Raw genomic sequence first — 19291 nt, 5'->3', positions numbered from 1 at the left:
CAAACAGAGGGAGCGCTGGGTTGAGCACTACTCCGAGCTGTACTCATGCGAGAACGCTGTGGTTGACGCAGCCCTCGATGCCATCGAGCTCCTACCAGTAATGGACGAACTGGATCAAGAACTGACTATGGATGAACTGAAGAGAGCCATTGACAGCACTGCAGCAGGAAAGGCCCCGGTCAGGATGGTATACCACCAGAGGTAATCAAATGTGCCGCGGACACACTCCTGGAACCCCTACATGAGCTACTGTGCCTGTGCTGGAAAGAGGGTGAGGTTCCACAGGATATGCGCGACGCTAACATTGTAACGTTCTATCAGAACAAAGGAGACAGAAGCGACTGCAACAACTACCGTGGAATCTCCCTCCTAAGCGTCACTGGTAAACTGTTCACTCGTGTCATCCTTGGCAGACTCCAGAAGATTGCTGAGAGGGTGTACCCCGAATCGCAGTGCGGATTCTACACAGAGAGGTCTACCGTTGACATGGTCTTCTCTCTAAGGCAGCTGCAGGAGAAGTGCAGGGAGCAGAGAAAGCCACTCTACATAGCCTTCATCGACTTGACCAAGGCTTTTGACTTGGTCAGCAGGGATGGTCTGTTCAAACTGCTCCACAAGATAGGCTGTCCTCCACAGGTACTCAAGATGATCCAGTCGTTCCATGAAGACATGAGAGGAACCATCCAATATGACGGCGCATTATCGGATGCTTTCAGAATCAGGAGCGGCGTCAAACAAGGATGCGTGCTTGCTGCAACGTTGTTCGGGATCTTCTTCACACTCCTCCTGAAGCATGCCTTTGGATCTTCAACTGAGGGCATCTTGCTGCACACAAGATCTGATGGGAAACTGTTTAACCTTGCAAGGCTGAAAGCTAAGTCTAAGGTGTGAGAAGTCCTCATCAGAGACATGCTGTTCGCAGACGATGCTGCTGTAGTGTCTCACACAGAAGACCAGCTTCAAAAACTGCTGGATCAGTTCTCCAAAGTGTGCAAGGACTTTGGGCTTACCATCAGCCTAAAGAAGACGAACGTACTTGGTCAGGATGTTGCTGAATCCCCATCAATCAGCACTGACAACTATACGTTAGAGGTTGTGCACGAGTTCATTTATCTCGGGTCCACCATCACTGACACCCTGTCGTTGGACACTGAGCTAAATAGGAGGATCGGAAAAGCGGCCACAACTCTGTCCAGACTCAGCAAGAGAGTGTGGAATAACAACAAGCTGTACACTCACACCAAAATGCAAGTCTACAGAGCCTGGATCCTCAGCACCCTCCTTTATGGCAGCGAGACTTGGACCCTGTATGCCCGCCAGGAAAAGAGGCTGAACGTCTTCCACTTGCGCTGCCTCAGGCGAATCCTTGGAATATCATGGAAGGACAGAGTGACCAACACCGCCGTCCTCGAGCAAGCTGGAATCCAACTATGCACACCCTTCTCAGGCAGCGTCGACTCTGCTGGCTTGGCCACGTCCACAGGATGAATGATGGAAGGATTCCAAAAGACATCCTGTATGGTGAGCTAGCCTCTGGCAAAAGACCTCCCGGACACCCCCAGTAGCGCTACAAAGATGTCTGCAAGAGAGACCTCAGAGAGGTAGACATCGAGCTGGACAACTGGGAAGAACTAGCAGACGACCGCAGCAGATGGAGGCAGGGGTTACACAAGGGCCTTCAGAAGGGCGAGATGAGGATCAGACAGGTAGCAGAAGAGAAGCAAGCACACAGATAGCACACTAAGGACTTGCCAGACACCCACCACATCTGCAAGAGATGCAGCAAGGACTGTCACTCTCGTGTGGGTCTTTATAGTCACAATAGACGCTGTAAATGAAGTCCTCAATTGAAACTTTAAAGGGCGCGATCCATAGTCTATGCAGACTGAAGGATGCCTACCTAAAAAGAAAGTAGGATTTAAGTAACTGCAAGTGATGACAGATCAAAGCAAGTTACTAAGCAAAATAAGCAAAGTACATCAGGTAATCCTAAGGGCTATTCTAAAGTGGGTTATTTTTTTCCTGAAAACTCCTTTTTTTCCAAGCACTCCTCCTCCTCACTGCACAGTGTTCACACACCCAAACAGGATAATTCAAGAAAAGGGGGCTTTTCCATTGAAATAATTACTCCAGCTCTATAAATGACTTTTGCCAATTCCATCCCCATTTCAAGGTGGAAAAGGAATGTGTGTGAACAAAGAACAGCAATTATGGACACATGTCAAGGCTCCTTGTGCATCGCTCTCCTGTGAACTGAGTGTGTGAGTGCAGTTTTCCAATGTTCCTTATTTAGACATTAGAACACTGAAATATGTAATGTTGAAAAAAACTGCAAAGTAGAAATAGCCTACTATACTAAGAGATTGTTACAGGTCGATATTCTCAGCCTAGTCCTTATTCCCTGTAAAATCCTTCAAAACAGAGCTGGTCTTTTCTGTGGCCTATCATCATCTTTGTTTTCAGATTTTATGTGTATCTTCTTTAGGCGGAGGAGGCAGTTTCAAAAGTCAGCTGAAGACCATCACTGAATGCCTTCCATTCCTTAAGTAGAATTTCCCCAGGAGTAACCCTTTAACTCTTCTAATAATGTGAGATACATGAAAGTTTTTGCTGACCTGCTTTACAACAAATAAATCACTGAGGGGAAGATTTGATTGCTCTATCAACAAACAGAAGACATGCACATGTTTAAATTTTATAAATGTTTTGTTTATTTGTGAAATTCCAATGAATGGAAGGGAGAGAACTCCTTATTAAAGCCTCAAAGCAGTGCCAGCAGATAGTGTTAACTAGTCCATTGTAATAAACTGCATATATCTTCATTCTCATGTGTAAAATATACATATACTTATTTGTACAACTGAGGCACTGAAAACTAAAGAAAAGAATAATTGTTCAGTGCAAACTCCATCCCATTGTTCACAGAAGTTTTTCCACAGCAAATGGCTCCTGACAAAGTTGGGAAGAAGGGAATGCTGGTGCCCCTCCAACATAACTGCATATGTTTATAGCTTTTAAGTTGCTCCCCCCGCCACCCCCAAAAGAAGACACAGGGAAATTTCTATGGTAGATCAGGCATAGTGTAGTTATACTTTATACTTTGTAAACCAGTTTGTGTCAACTAGCTAACTACACTGACCAGCTAAACTGAGGCAAAACAACAACCTGACTTGTCTTCACTAAGATGTTGGTTGTCTTTTTGTCTGATTACAGAACATTGTCTATATTAGAGTAATCTACTTCAATTGCTCTCCCCTAATCAACTGGAAAGCATCCAAGCACAGAGTGCTTCAATCAACTGGGGATGCAGCAATTAGTATAATTTATCTCAAAATGTTTGTAGGTGCTAATCTGAGTTGGTGCCTGCTCAATAGATTGTGTCCCCCATTGTGGCCACAACATATTGACACAATTGGTGAAGTCAGCTTGTAAAGGGATCTTCTTTTACAATTGTCAGGGCTGATAGTTCTCAAGTGAATTCTGTTCCCTCAGTTGCTCCCCACTTTATTTTTCTAGCTCCATACAGACGCCACTTAGGAAGGGACAATCAGTTTCAGTATATGAAATGGGAAGTGACTGTCTAGGAAGAAGTACTACAGAAAGGGATCTAGGGGCCCTAGTCAAACACAAGCTAAGCATGGGTCAACAGTGTTACACTGTTGCTAAAAAAAACAGGGTGGGGGACATGATTCTGGGACGCATTAACAGGAGTGTTGTGTGCAATATGGAAGAAGTAATTCTTCCACTCTCCTCTGCACTGAAAATCTTCCTGTTGGAGGGGTGTGTGTTAAGCTAGGGCTACCATATTTGATTTTTCACAAAAAGAGGACACCCAAGGAGTGGATTTATATCAATATCAGTGTATACCAACTCACTCTCTATTAATATGTGTGTGTGTGTGTGTAGCGTACATTAATACAATGTGAGTTGGTATACACTGATATAGATACTTTCCCTCTCTGGGGGGTCCTCTTTCTTAAAAGTTCAGATATGGTAACCTTAGTTAATTACTAGAATAAATTGCTTAAGGAGGTTGTGGAATCTCCGTCATTGGAGATATTTAAGAGCAGGTTGGACAAAAAACTGTTAGGGATTATCGGTGGCGTTAGATCCTGCTGTGAGGGCAAGGGACTGGATTTGATGACATCTGGAATTCCATTCCAGTTCTAGTATTCTATGAATTGGTATAAAGCTGTCCTAGCACGCTGAGTGTTGTGTACCTAACTTGTAGGTTTCTAGAAAATCACAGACACAGTGCTGCAATCCAGAAAACCTAAGGTAGACTCCTAGGCTCTATGTTCAACAAATGGAAATAAATATGTACTGCAGAATGCAATCCACAACAGTGAGCATGCCAAGTAAGGTGTTGCCTAAATTAGCCTATGGGAGATGGGTACCTAAATCTAGGCTTCAGGGAGGCACCTATCTTTGCTTAGTGAACCAGAAACAGGAAACCGTTTCCTGAAGTCTCCTGTCTAACTCTTTTTTTTTGTGGGAACGATTTAGGCACCTGCCCTGCTCCATGCAAAATAGCTGGAGGATGCATAGAGCTCTTCATTTTCAGTTTTATTTAATTTTTCCTCTGAATATATTAGTGGTTATTACTACAACAGAGAAAGCTGAAAATCAGTGCAAAAATTTAAATTTTCTGGGTAAATATCAGTGTTTATTTTGGTAGACAGAAAGACAGGAAAAATAGTCAGTAGAATGCTTTGTCTGCTGTTTCTCAGAGTGGTTTGCTGCAGTACTAAAACAAAACTCAACACACTACTAATTGAGAGTAAGAAAACAATGTATCTGTAATTCCCCAATAAAGCTTTTCTTCTGAAAAAGTTTATTGCTGTAGATGTTGATATCAACATTAGCCTATCAATATTTACAGTTAATAAGTGGGCCACACTATTTACAGTGCATAAACTCAACATAATCCTATTTTTGTGTTTTAAAAACTTTTGAATACTTCCTGGTCTTCTGAAACATATTCTGATATGAGATTTTTGTTTTCTTCCCCATTTAGTGTGTTAGATCTTAAATATGTACATGATGGGTGTGAGATTTGTCAGTACATTAAGGTGTGCATGTCTGCCTGTTTACCGTGTGAATCTTCTGGATTAATACAGTCTTACTTCAACATATAGCTTTGCATATACGCACAGACTACTATTAGCATAATGCATATCTCTCATGCAATGTATCATTTTCCCAATAAAGCAATTTATTTTTATATATTTGAATGATACATTAGGGTCAAAATCAGAAAAAATACTTTTTGTAAAACCTGGAAATGGTTTTTGGTAAAATGTTTTAAACTGAAAACAAAGGGGCGTGGAACGCACTACCCATCTTTTTACTTTTAGCCTCATACTCAGGGTACTCACACAGGTTGTTGAAGAGCCATATCCAATTCTTCTGAGGGTGAGAAAGAATTCTATTTAAATCCCATATCTCAAGAGCATACTCTTACCACCTACCTCAAGAACATTTTGCTGAAGCTATTCCATGGTGTGTGACTAATTAAAAGGTGTTTAGAAAAGGGGCATGGTATCCTGAGTCTACCTCTTAGGTCCATGCCCTAACCAGCAGGCAGGCTAACGTCTTTCTTTGTTTCAGTGTGGATACTTAATCTCATTGGGCTAAAGAGAGAAAGACTCTGTAGCTTGCTGGTTTGGCAGAGCCTGAAGCAGAATTATCCAATAGCTCAATGATTAATGCTCCTCTCAAGATTTCATTTTAGGCAGAGGCAGGAAGTGAACCTGTGTCTTGTGCATCCTAGGTGAGTGCTTAAACTAGTGGGCTAAAAGTTATCTGATAGGCTTGGCTACTGCCTCCTCCCCCCAGTTTTAAATGGGATCTAATTTAGTGAGCAAGATCTGAGACCATCTATTAATCCAGTCCTTTATTCATGCGTGACAAGGATTAGCTTTCTTATGTACCCTGTGCACTGACAAGCAACCTGTACATTGGACAAGCTCGCACTCCCCTGTACTGCTACTCTTCTTCATCTTATATATTGACACATATACCCAGAAATCTTGCACATGGAATTTCTCCTTCTCGCTAAAAAACCGAATTAAACAATGGCTGCCTCCAACCTGGCCACGGTATAATGACATACCGGACAAGGAGTGCCGGGGCAGTCTGTTTGCTCCGTGCTTTGGACAGCGCCTAGCACAGTGGGAGTTTGCACTGACTGGGACTCCGGGGCCCAACGCTAACAGCACCCCAAGGGGTGACCCACAAGAACGCTCACCGCCCCTGAGGTCCTCCCCGGACCCCGTGCCTAAGGTCACAGAGTCCCACTAAGCGCCCAGAGCCCTCCCGCCAGCGGCGCACAGCTGCCTCAGCCAAACTTGCAGCCAGCGCCACGTGCTCCGCCGGAGAACAACTCACGCCCCCTCGCAGCTCAGGGCTCTACGGCTGCCGCGCGCCCATTGGTGGGTGGGTCTGACACGTGATCCAGCGACGGGCGGCTGCGCGGCGGTTGGTAAGTGGCTGCACGTGCTGCGGCTTTTGAGTGGAAGAGGCCTCGTTGTAGTGGTGCGTGCGGCCTTTGTGGCGCGTGAGGCGGTGAAACGAAACGAGACGGAACGGAACGCGCCGGCTGCAGCCTGCTCTCCCCGCCCGCCCGGGGTCGATGGCTTCCCTGCCTAGCGCTGGCCGACGGGAGCGGGCGGTGTTTGGGTGGGAAGCCCCTCGGAAGGGCGCTGGGTGGACGGCGGCAAACCGCTCAGCAGCTTGTAGGACTCCAGGAAGGAGGGAGCGAGGAGCTTGGAGCAGTGGGCGGCCGGGACGGGGGATCCCCGGGTTGGAGGGTCTGGGCTTTACAAGCGCCTCTCCTCCCAATTCGGATCGGGGAGCTCGCAGGCAGCTCTGCTTGGCCGGTGTGGCTTCCCCTGGCCGCCGCTAACGAGGTCTTGTCTCCCCTCCGTGCAGATCCAGAGGCTGCGGTATGGGAGACGAGGACTGGGACACCGAAATCCAGGGCCGGGCGGCACCCTTCGTACCAAACTTCCAGCTCTTGGTAGGAGGCCATGAAATGGGGGCAGAGCTGGGCTGGGCCCAGTTATATTTCAGCACGTCCTGCGCCTTTTTAAACCTAAACCGGGGTGGGAGGTGATCAGCACGCCCCCTTCTCCCTTTCCCCGCAGTGATAGGGGTGGTAGCTCACTGTTACAGGCCAAGATTTTACCGCGGGATAAAGGACCATCTTGTTTGCATTTCCAGAGTGTGTGTTAGTAGGAGAAGACTTTCTAGTCTTTAGTGTTGCTTGTGATTTCTGTGAAGCATGTATCCTCCTGTTCTCTCAGAGTGGATCAGAGAAAGGGGAGAGAGAGAGCTTGGTGCAGGGTTCTAGGCTTTCATGGAGTTTCGTGCACGCAATTGCCTCCCTCCTCCAGGGTGTGCTGGGAACTGTAACTTCTCTTTGGTAGTTGGGCTCTGCCAGGTCCAGCAATCCCTAGTGGTGGCCAAAAGTTATGGAACCTGTTTGGAGGAGGAGAGAAGCAATTCTGCCAGTGCAACGTTAATTTCTGTAAAATGCTATATTGCACAGTAACGCATAATTCCCCAAGTAGTAATTTGACATTCATTTGTTTATTTTTGCTTTAGTAGTCAGCCCTATGTCTGTTTGAGAAGGGTTAGATATGGCTGACAAACAGGAAGGATAAAGTAGATGGTTAAAATCATATTTTTAAAATGTTTTTATATCAATTTTAAAATGTGATTTAAATTGTGGTAAATTGTGTTTAGGCCTTATTTTAATCTACTAAACTAAGTTTATGTTAAAAATATCTTTAAGCAGAAAATTTGTTGCGGGAGTTTTAAAGGTCAAGCTTCTAAGCTGGTGAAGTGTTAAATCAATTTTTGACAGCAGTAGTCTTTTCAGCAGGCTAGATAATATTTTCTTCATTTCAGTTATGCAGTTATTTTAGTTGCTTTGTTGATAAAGGAGACAAGACACAGATTTTTTTCCCCATATTTCAATCTATGGATTAAAAACAAAGCAGATAGGGTAAGATCTACTAGCAGGATAAGGTCTACTAGCTCTAAAATCTTGAATGACATGATGAATAGAAACAGTTCAGTTCATTACATCTAATATGTCCTTGATGTAATAAATCAGTTACTTAAAAATCAACACACATTGCGTTTTAAGGTATCTGGTACATTAAAGGTAGATTGATTGATTTATTTCCAGCATTCAAATACTGTCAGTTTCCAACCAAATATATGAGAGCACAAATCATAAGTAAAAATAAAATAGATAAATGAGTGCTTCATTCACAATTGTATGTTATGGGGTAAGGGATAGCTCAGTGGTTTGAGTGTTAGCATGCTAAACCCAGGCTTGAGAGTTCAGTCCTTGAGGGGACCTTTTAGGGATCTGGGACAAATAGACTTTTTTTAAAAAAAAAAACAAAAAACAAAAAAACAGAAAAAAAACCTGAGGGTTGGTCCTGTTGTGAGGGTAGGGATCTGAATTCAGTGATCTCTGAAGATAGGTATATCTCCATATTAAATAACATGGTACAAAAGCTAAGATTCTGCATAAGTGTACATGAAGCTATGTGATTAAAGGTGCGGAGATTTAATGTGTTATGTTTTGCTAACCAGAACACATTTTGTGCAAAGGCTATAATTAGTTGCTAGTCAACACATTTAAAATGGTTATTGACTAATCAGTTTTTCTCAAACAATAACTGAAAATACAAAGGAGGTGAAACAACATTTAATATGGATGCTTTCAATCAAGCTGTCCTGCCTGCTAATATAAATCGGTCATTAAAATCTAATTTACATTGAATTGATTTAAATCAATCCATGATGTTAAAAAAGAAAACAAAAATCCCCAATGCTGCAAGTAGCGGTGGCAAAGCTAGAAGAGGCTTATGTTAGAGGAACTGCACCAGTGCTTGATAAGTGGTTGAATTTGAGAATTCACAATGGACGTGCAGCCAACCGTGACATCACAGAAATCAAGCATGAATGTTAGAGATCAATTATATTTTTGGTTAGACTTCTTCTGTTTGCCTAAGGCAAACCAATGTACCTGAATATTGGGTTTAAAATGTGTTAAATGTTAGCATCTGGTTTTAATTCAATTGTTAGAGAGTACTATGAACATACAGTAAACTCTCGAAATGTGCAACTTCAGGTTGTGTTTAACTTGCATTAATGTAGCCATGTCTACATTAGCCCAAAACTTCGAAATGGCCATTTCGAAGTTGACTAATGAAGCGCTGAAATACATATTCAGCGCCTCATTAGAATGCTGGCAGCCGCAGCACTTCCAAATTGACGCAGCTTGTCCACACGGGTCCTTTTCGAAAGGACCCCGGCAACTTTGAAGTCCCCTTATTCCTAACGGCACAGAGGAATAAGGGGATTTTTCAAGTTGCCAGGGTCCTTTTTGAAAAGGACCCCTGTATGGAGGAGCCCTGTGGCAGCAAGCCGTGTCAATTTCGAAGTGCTGCTGCTGCCAGCATTCTAATGAGGTGCTGAATATGTATTTCAGCACTTCATTAGTCAGCTTCGAAATGGCCATTTGCATGGCCATTTTGAAGTTTTGGGCTAGCGTAGACGTAGTCTGTGAGTTAAACAAAACTCAAAGGTGCTCAGTGGCTGTCTGCCTGCCAGGCTTCCCTGGCTGGGGGAAACCAGGTGGGCGGGCAGACTGCTGCAGCTGGGGGAAGCCGGGGAGAATCAGCGCCTGCCTCCCAACGTGGCAGGGAGTGGGCAACCAGGCTACCACCTGGTTTCCCCACTCCCTGGCTATGTCTACAATTCAGAAACTTCAAAATGGCCATGCACGTAGCCAAATTGAAGAATACTAATAAGGCACTGAAATGAATATTCAGGGCCTCATTAGCATGCTGCTAGCCTTGGCACTTCTCAAGTGCTGCGGTTTGCTCATCCGCGGGTCATCTGCATAAGGGGGTCCTTTTCAAAGGGACCCTGCCAGCATTGAAATCCCCTTGTTCCTATCGTCAGAGCGTGGCCATTTCAGAATTTTTTGTAAGTGTAGACAGGGCTGCTGTCACTCTGGGAGCCAGGAAACTGACCAGCTGTGGTGGGCTGGTCAGCTTCCTGGCTCCTGCAAACTCAAGGGAGCTGTGCATCAAGTTGCTTCCTGGTTCCACTCTTCCCTGACTTGCGGAAGCTTGTTTTGAGGGGTTGTGAGGAATGCAGCCTCTGTGTAACTGGGATCTACTGTGCTTCCATGATGATCTCCAGCAGAACTAGAGAAGATGAAGCATAACATTCCTCATCTAAAGTGTAAAAATCAGATCTTCCTTCCATTCAGATAAAGAAGAGCCCAAACAACTTTGGGCTTTGTGCGGAAAAGGAGAAAAGGCTCATTTAAAACAAATGTGGAACTTGTTTTGGGGGATTGACGTTGATTGTGTGTTGAAGTGACAGATTAGAAATATACATGCATTTTGGCAGTCCCTAAAATTTGTGCAGGGGGGAGGTTGTGTCCTGGAAGTATGTGATAAATAAAACGTTTCAGTTTCATCCTTCAACAACTGTAGAAGACAGATTTTGAGAGATGCTATTGTGTCTGGCCTGTGTTAACGCAAAATATGTTTAGACGTGAAATGTGATTTTCCTTTTTTTTTTTTTTTTAAATGAAAGGACATAAGTAATATTTGTTCTTGGTGTGTCAGAGGTGTGAGTTTCTAATGGACATTTGCTGGTGAAATACTTTTTTCTTGATCTAGAGATATTATTATTAGGTCTCATGTGTCTTCCTTCTCTTGTAGGATAATGTTTCTGGAAGAGCAAATGACCCCTCATTTACCTGCACTCAAAGCGTAAATTCAGCAGGTATGTTACAGAATTTCTAATTGTAAGCAATTCTGTGTCTTGGATTGCTGGAGTGACTTGAGAGATGCATGAGGCTTGCAGTCATACAATCCTATATTTCAGTACAGTAAAGAATTTTAAGTATAAACCAACCATTCATCTGCAGTTGTGCAAGCTTATCTGTTTGCTGAAGAATATAAACAGATGCAGTGAGGTTGAGTTGGTTCTTACTACTTAAGAGCTGAAAATAAAGAAAAATGTTAATTTTAGAATACTTAAATTAGGGTATGACAAGTAGCTTAAACTTCTTGTAAATGTTATAACCTGTTGGGGGTTGAAAAGGAGAAAAATAATGATTCCCATTTTGGGACTTGATTCAACACTGTTGCAAAGAAGCACCAATTTAAATGTTACACTGCGTTCTGTTTTTACTATCTAGTGTAAGTAATGTCTAAGATTGCTTTAAGTGGAAAAGTAGAATATTTTTCAGTGTGTGCATGTTGTGCATTTTAGAATTTTCTCATAGCAAAGGGTAAGCCCTGATCAGGTGTGGGAGGCAGCAAGGACACCCTACCCCGTAGCTGAAAATACTTCAACAGCCATAGAAGTATTTAAGTGTTAGTTGTGCTTACCCAATTCCTAAAAATCTTTACCACATTGTTTGAGAAATCTCATTTGAACCCCTGCAAAAAGAGCTGATGGCGTAACTTTTGAAAACTGCTTAGTAAAAGCTGTTCATGAGTGTGGCCTAGTATAGGTCTTGACCTTTTTTTTTTTTTTTTCAGTAGTTTCAATTTGTACTTAGGTGCTTCTGAAAATTCAGCTTGCTATCTTAGGAGCTGAATGGCCTCTTTGAAAGTCAACAGGATTTAAAAACTTCTGAGAATTTTACCCAGTACAGAACAATACTGGACAGACAAGGCATTGCAATAGATATAGAGAATGGGTATCAGAGGACAAAATGTAGGTCAGGACTCCTCAGTACAGACATACCCTGCAGTTAGACATCTGTGGTTGATTCGGACTTGCTGGACTCAAGTTGTGAAGCTGTTTTAATTACAGGTTAGACTTCTGGATTCATGGCACTGGGGTTGGAGGCTGTACGGTAGGAGAGTCTCGGAGCTGGGCAGCAACCTGACCCTAGAAATCTTCACTGCATTTAAACAACTCCACAGCCTGAGCCCACTGAGCCACAGTCAGCTGTCACAAACCTGTAGCAGGTTTTCAATTGTATTGTAGACATAATCTTATAGATCAGATTGTTTTAGGGATGGATTTTTCCACAATCAGTGTGACTCATTCCATAATCTTTAGGTGCTTCTGAAAAGTCTTCTTCATAAGGTCCACTTGTTAAATGGGCATTATGATTCTTTTATCTGTCTTTAAACCTTCTGATATTGGATTTAATAAGGGACAAGGTAGAAGTTAGATTGAAAGATGTGACAATTTGATATTTCTGATTGATATGAAACTTCAGTGGAGGTGAATCTGAGTGGATTCATATTTAGGAGAGTTGTAATCTTATGCTTATAAGAAGCACACAGGATCTTTTCCAGAGGAAAAGGCAATGCACCACATTTATTGAGAATACAGTAGAGAAACAGTTAGCATATGCTTTAAAAGACAAATACACAGTGTGTCCTGAAGATGGTGCATAGTTATCAGTCCATGGTGGTTCAGGTCAGTCTTACAGGCCAGGCAAGGCTGAGTGAGGAGTTGGGGTTCCTCTGAGGCTTGGTTTGCAGGACTGAATCCAGAGTCCCAAAGCAAGGGCATCCCTTCTTATACCTTTAAGGTCCTATTTCAGTGTGTGGGTTTTGCACTGTCATGCTGCAATCATCCACACTTAACAGGTGGGTGTGGGTGTGGGTGTGTAAAAAAAAAAAAAAAAAAAAAAAAAAAAAAAAAAAATCTTTTGATGGTGATTGTCAGGCTGCCTGTTCCTGTGTCTCGTTCTGGGGCAGTCTGTGTGTGGGACGGTGTCTGCCATCTCCAGGGTTCATCGGTGCCGCTAATTCAATTTAGTCTTAAGACACAATGCATGTTTCCTGTTTATCTTCAAAGTTTCCGCTTCTTCTTGATCACCAGGGCATCTGTGATGGCTTCTACTCACACCAAACAATTGTATAGAGTTTCAGGCAAGATAATTACTAAAATACGCAGCTTAGTTTGTGATGCAGACAAGGGATACAACCCAATTGATAATGCAAACAGGGAGGGAGGCCTTATAATGAACAGTACAGTAGTCCCTTGAGTTACACGAGGGTTATGTTCTCACATGTCCTTGCATAACTCAAATTTCACTTAAGTCGGGGGAGGGGCGGGCAGCTTTTTTCACCAGTGGAACACATACTCTGCAGCTGGTGAAGCAGCAGGAGCACTTGGAGCTCTTTTTTTGAAAGGTAAGTCCTGGTGTGGGCAGTCAGGGAGGGTTAAGCCTAGTGGTGGGTTGGGGCTGTGGGGTGGGGTGGGGGGAAATAAGCTTGGGGTGGGTTAGGGGTGCAGGGAGGTGGTGAGCTGGAGTTGGGTGTGAGGGGGATTTGAACCAGGGCAGGGCAGGGGGAGTGGGATTTTGAATTGCGCTTAACTCATGTTAATGCAAGTTAAGTGCAACTCAGAGTCACACATTTTGAGGGATTACTGTATGTTATCTAAAAATGAGAGAGAGAAATAGAAGCTACAGAACTTAAGAGCAAGTTATATAATACACACATGAAATTATACATAGCACTTGATAGCATAACTAATACTAACTGAAATTTACATTTCTGCTGCAGTATTAAGAGACATTTCATGCATTAATGTTCCTGTACACATACGAATTTCCTTAATGGTAGTTGTGTGTGCTCTCTTGCTGATGTATGAAATATCCTCAAAGAGAAGCTAGCTAGCTGTACACAAATCTTGAAAGTTTCACACTTCTGAGAAGTGTAACTATGCCAACCTAAAGATCAAGTATAGCTATAGTGGGGTTGGTGGCAGAATGATTTTTGTCAGCCTGTGACTCGGAGGTGGTGCTACTAAGCCAGTGAGAAAAATACCTCTATCTCTGATAGCTAGATCAGTGTTATTGTATTGTCCTGGTATCACTACAGTGCTGTAGAGTAGGCATGGACTGTGTGTGTCTATTTTACGCTGTTTTAGATACAGTAACAGTAGAACAACTTGATATAAATAATTGAAAGTATGGGAATGGCACATGTCATATGATTGATGGCTGTAAACAAACTTTATGGGATCACAGGAAACTTGGCTGCATGCATAAGTGCTTGTCCAGCTAACTAAAATCATGTCAGATTACTGATGTTGCCGAGCAAGAGAGTGCTGCTGGATTAGAGAGGCTCAACCTGTGGTAGAGTTCCTTGGCAATTGGTCCCAAAACCAATCTAATCTAAGATTTTTATTAATGACCTGGGCACAAAAAGTGGGAATATGCTGATGAAGCTTGCAGATCATGCAAAATTGGGAGATAATGCCTCTGCAGAGGAGGACTAGAAGAGCATACACACAGATCTGGATAACCCTGAAAACTGCACTACAGAATGTATCTCTAGTCTGGTGCACGCTTCCCCAACAACACTGGTGTTCTGGCATGATTTTTAATAAGCCAGATGACCACTTAACATGGATGTGGCCAAGTCTCCTGTTGTCCCATAAAGTTTGTTTTACAGCCATCAGTCGTGGCTCTCCGTGTTCTGTGCTGTTGTTTATTTACAATTTACCCCTAAATATCTTCTAATAGCCCAGTGAGCAGTGGCAGTATTGGTAATGTGCTAGACAATATTGACCTCCCGTGGTTAGTCAGATTCTCTCATTTGTCATTGGTCAGATCCCAAGGATGCTGGACTAGAGAGTTTCAATCTGTCTTGTTTCATCAGATTTCTATTCCAAAGTGCAAAACGTCATGCAGTTAGTTTTGTTAGTGCTTTTTTGATATAAACTGGTAGTGTATCAGTTGGAAGTGCCAGATGAGGGAAGAGATCTGGGTGTATTGGTTGAGCACAACATCACTAAGCCACTAATATAATCCTAGGCCAGTGTTTCCCAATTTTATTTGGCCACGGAAGCATTTTAAACTCAAAAGAATTTTGCGGAACCCCAAGTAAGTCTTTTATATATGTCAACCCCTCTCAGCTCCTGACCCACTCCCCATCCCCCTAAACTATATCGGGAGGTATTTTACAGTAGAGATAAGAAGAGGTTACTATCATTCTACATGGGACTGGTGAGCTCTCTTCTGGAATACTGTGTGTAATTCTGGTCTGCCACATTTAAGAAAAGTGAATTCAAACTTGAAAAGGTGTAGAGAATGGCTGGTAGTCCAAATAAGAGGAATAGAAAACCTACCTTATGAGAGGAGACTTAAAGAGCTTGACTTTTTTGTGCTAAAAAAAAGGCTGAGGGGCGAAATGATTTCTCTATACTAGAGCAATAAATATCAGAGGAAAAAGGCATATTTCTTGAGTAAACCCATCAGTATTTCTTGCACACTGTTCAAGTTCCTTCTACTACACTGTATCAAGCAACCTTCTGCCCCAAGTGGAATGTAACCTCATCATAGGGAGCCAGTCATGTAAATGAACTTCTTATTGTTAACAGTGCGAAAAGGAGAACTTGTAGCATAAATTAACTGAGCTGTCTTTTAATCTATGGTGACTTGTGGGTGTTTGCTGGTTCTTGTTACAGATCCATCCAGGATGGTGTTTTTACTGGATGATTGAAATCTGCTTACTACTGATGCTTAGTGCTGCGATAAACGTATTTCAGACAGCTACTAAAAGTACCAATGGATGAATGAAATTCATAGACAAGGTCTACTATATATTTAGATAAGACCCTGAAACAAAATAAGTGATTTTTTTTTTTTTTTTTTTTTGATTAGTCACTTTCTCTCAATTCTTTAATAGGTTACTCATTTACATTTTTTTTTTGTAAAGATGGAGATCCAATTCCAGATTACCAGAAAAGCGAAGGCTGACTGCACTTAATTTTGGAGTACAATAAGGTCTCAAAATATTCAAATCCAGAGTATTGCAACCCTGCTCTTAGGCAGCTGACTGCCTCCCCACCCCCCATTCATACAGTAACCCTTGCTTTACGTGGCTTCATGTTCACATGACATGAGGCTTCTGGGCTCTCAGTCTGCCTAGCTTCCTGTAGCTAAGTGGGCTAAGAGCCCCTTCACCCAGCTTCCCAGAGTTGCTCTAGGCACAGCTTTGGGAAGGTAGGGGGAAGGCTTTTAGCTTGCCTAGCTGCGTGCCCCTGTGGGCAGCCAGGTGGGCTAGAACCCTGTCCCCCCGCCCACTTTCCAGAGCAGCGCAGCTTCACAGCCATGTTAGTTCACCCTGTTTAAACCCCCTCCGGCTCAGCTCCAACCCCCTACCCACCAACCCCCTGGTTGGGCTCAACCCCCACTCCAGCCCCCTACTGTCTGGGTCCTACTGCCTGTAAGTCCCAGCTCAACTGCACCCTCCCACCACCCCTGCTGCCCTGTCCTACCCCAGGCTTAACCATCCTACCCCCTCCCAGGGCCCCAACCCATCCCCCCAAGCCCTCCCCAACTTAGGCGAAATTCAAGGCATGTGAGGGATGCATGGAACTCAACCCTTGTGTCTCTTAAGGGATTACTGTACACTGTTTTTGAGGCAGAAGGGCTGTAGCATGGGGTTCCCTTGGGAAAGATACATTGAGGTAAAATACGGAATGAACTTTTTGGCATTACCATGATGATCTCTGGTTATGATGTTCCAAGACAAAGGGTATATACTGTGTACTATCAAATTAGAAACTGGCACCCAGTGGCAACTGGCAACTGCAGATTTTTTACTGCAGATTTCTGTATTGTTTGTTTACTTGGGTGATAAATGTTAAATATAGATTACTAATTAAACAACCCTGTGGTGGGAAGAATCTTCACTTGGTGCGTGCACATCATAAGTAGGTATGCCTGTCAGTTTTCAACCCTATGGCAATACAGATAATTTAATTTTTAAGTAAAGTAGTGAGTGTAGGCACTTACTTTTTACAGCTGTGTCTAGAGCTTGGTCTCTAAAGATTGTCTTCTCAGGATTCTCCTCTTGGATCTTCCCTTAGAATGGGATTGGGGGAACATCCCTAGATCTTGTTTATCTTTGATGGCAGCAATAACATGACAGAACACTTATCTAATTTCTAGTGGTCACTACATTCTCACACAGATCAGCATAGGTGATTTTCTGTCCCAGTTGCGTGGTGCTTAAAGGAAGTAAGTAAATGTACCTCTTCCATATCTCTGTACCGTCTTTCTTAAATGGTCAGGTTGAACCTCTCTAGTCTGGCACACACTTGTCTAGCAACCTCTGTAAATCTGGCATGATTTTTAGTTAGCCCAGACAACTGCTTATCATGGGTGTGGCGAAGTTTCTGGTGGTCCCACATAGTTTGTTTAGTCACCAGTTCTGCCTGTCCATGTTCTGTGCTGTTTAGCTATAATTTACCCCAGACGTCTTCAAATAGCCCAGTAAGCAGTGGGAGTGCTGGCAATGCTGCTAGACAATATTGACTTCCTGTTGTTTGTCAGATTCTCTTTCAGCACCAGTCAGGTCCTGAGGGTGCCAGGCTCGAGAGGTTCAACCTGTACTTTGTATATTGCTTCATGTGCTGCTTCTAACATTGCTGCATTAGGCGTTTGGAAGTCTGCTTTTGTATTTCAATGGAAGTATTTTGGTGCCTAATGTATATTTAATGCTTTTCTTCATACCATGATTTTATACATGTTGGTACTGCTGAAGTATTTCTTCACTTATTCCTAAATTCTAAGACTTTCATTGCATAAGTGCCTCAGTTTACAGTGTAGGGCCACTACAGTTATTGATGTTATAACTTCTTACAGCAACTGGCACCTGTATTGGTGATGCAGTGCTGAAATATCACTGGTGATATTCCATAGTTATAGCACTGGGAGATGACTTCACAACACTATTTACAATATGCAAAACACAATTGCTTCACCTGCTACCCAGCAGCAGCCTCCCTCCCTCCCTCAAAACAAAGAATTCACTTATATACATATTTCCATATGAATGATCTCTGAAGAACTACTGCTACTACTACTTAACCCTTGTACTCCATGTGGAGCATAGGTCATCTACAAGCCTCTTCCACTTCACTCTATCTTGGGACAAAACTTCTAGCTGGCTTCAGGAGTACTTCAGTTGTCCTTCAATCTCAATAGACCTTCTCCACATTGTCCGAGGTCTTCCTCTTTCACATCTTCCTTGCGAGTTCCCCGTGAGAACTTGATGGACTAATCTGGATGACGGTTTTCTGAGAATGTGGCCTAGCCATCCCCACTTTCTTCTTTTGGTTTGAATGTAAAGTGGTTCTTGTCCCACTCTTTTCCAAAGTTCCTCATTTGTGACAACGTCTTGCCATTTGATGTGAAGGATGTATCTCAGGCATCTGTTTATGAATGTCTGTAGCTCGTGATTAGAAGACTTCTTAGTACTCCAGGTCTCACATCCATATAAGAGCACACTTTCACATTTGTGTTTGAAGATTCACAGTTTCGTTTTCACAGATGACATTTGTGAACTCCATATGGGAGGGAGAGTCTTGACTGCATCTGTTGCTTTCCCTGTCCTGTCCTGATATTCTTAGCTATTCCTCCATCTATGCCCATTATACTCTCCAAGTAGGTGAACTGATCTGGATCTTCCAGGTCATCTCCTCCCCTCGTTATGATCCATTCCTTGTTGTGGTGAGGTGGCTTGTGCATCTCAAAGACCCAGAGACCTATACCAGTGGGAACTACAGCTCCCGAAAGGGTCACCCAAACTGGACAGATCAGACAAATTTGGATCACCTCTCGCCAAGGTAAAAGGCGTTGGCTTAGGGTTAACTTTCTCCATTTAAAAAAAACCCAAAAGTTACAGAAACATCTCAAAAGAAATGTCTACAACTACACAAGCCTTGGAAGGAGTTGACAATTCAACTCTGATTGAGTATGAAGCATGGCAGGGAAAGCTGAAACGAAGTCACCCCACAGATGACTCTTCTCCCACCTAGGACAACCACCCAGTTTGGTACGTGGAATGTTTGGACCATGTATTAAGCGGGGAAGACAGCACAGATTGCAGTGGAGATGAAACAGTGCAAACTTCCAGATGTGGGCTTGTGAAAGACAAAGATGGACATGATCTGGGCAGCTACCCTCATCTATTCAGGACATGAAGAGGGTGCACCACACACCCAGGAGGTTTGGGCTTTGTTATCAAGGGAAGCATCTGGTGCTTTAATGGAGTGGACAACAGTATCACCACACATAATCACAAACAGATTCTACACCAGAGTGCAGAAAGTACGAATTGTGCGGTGTTATGCGCCAGCCAATGAAGCAGCTGAGGAACGTAAAACAGACTTCTATGAGAAACTACAAAGTGTGGTGAACCAGAAAGCATAGAAGGATATGTTGATTTTGATGGGCAACTTCAATGCAAAAATTGGA

The 19291-nt window shown here is 43.1% G+C and overlaps 1 protein-coding gene across 1 annotated transcript in view; it reads left to right on the top strand.

The window, feature by feature from the left end:
* DDX4 (DEAD-box helicase 4) overlaps positions 1 to 19291 on the top strand; it is a 100656-nt gene that overhangs the window by 9202 nt on the left and 72163 nt on the right. The window contains exons 2-3 of the mRNA XM_074995563.1: positions 6934 to 7021; positions 10764 to 10827. Coding sequence (XP_074851664.1) covers positions 6950 to 7021; positions 10764 to 10827 — 136 coding nt within the window. The 5' untranslated portion in view covers positions 6934 to 6949. The remainder of the gene's footprint in view (positions 1 to 6933; positions 7022 to 10763; positions 10828 to 19291) is intronic.

The sequence above is a fragment of the Carettochelys insculpta genome, chromosome 5 (assembly GCF_033958435.1).
Source record: "Carettochelys insculpta isolate YL-2023 chromosome 5, ASM3395843v1, whole genome shotgun sequence".
NCBI classification, from domain to species: Eukaryota; Metazoa; Chordata; order Testudines; family Carettochelyidae; genus Carettochelys; species Carettochelys insculpta.
This window is presented reverse-complemented; position numbering and strand designations above follow the sequence as displayed.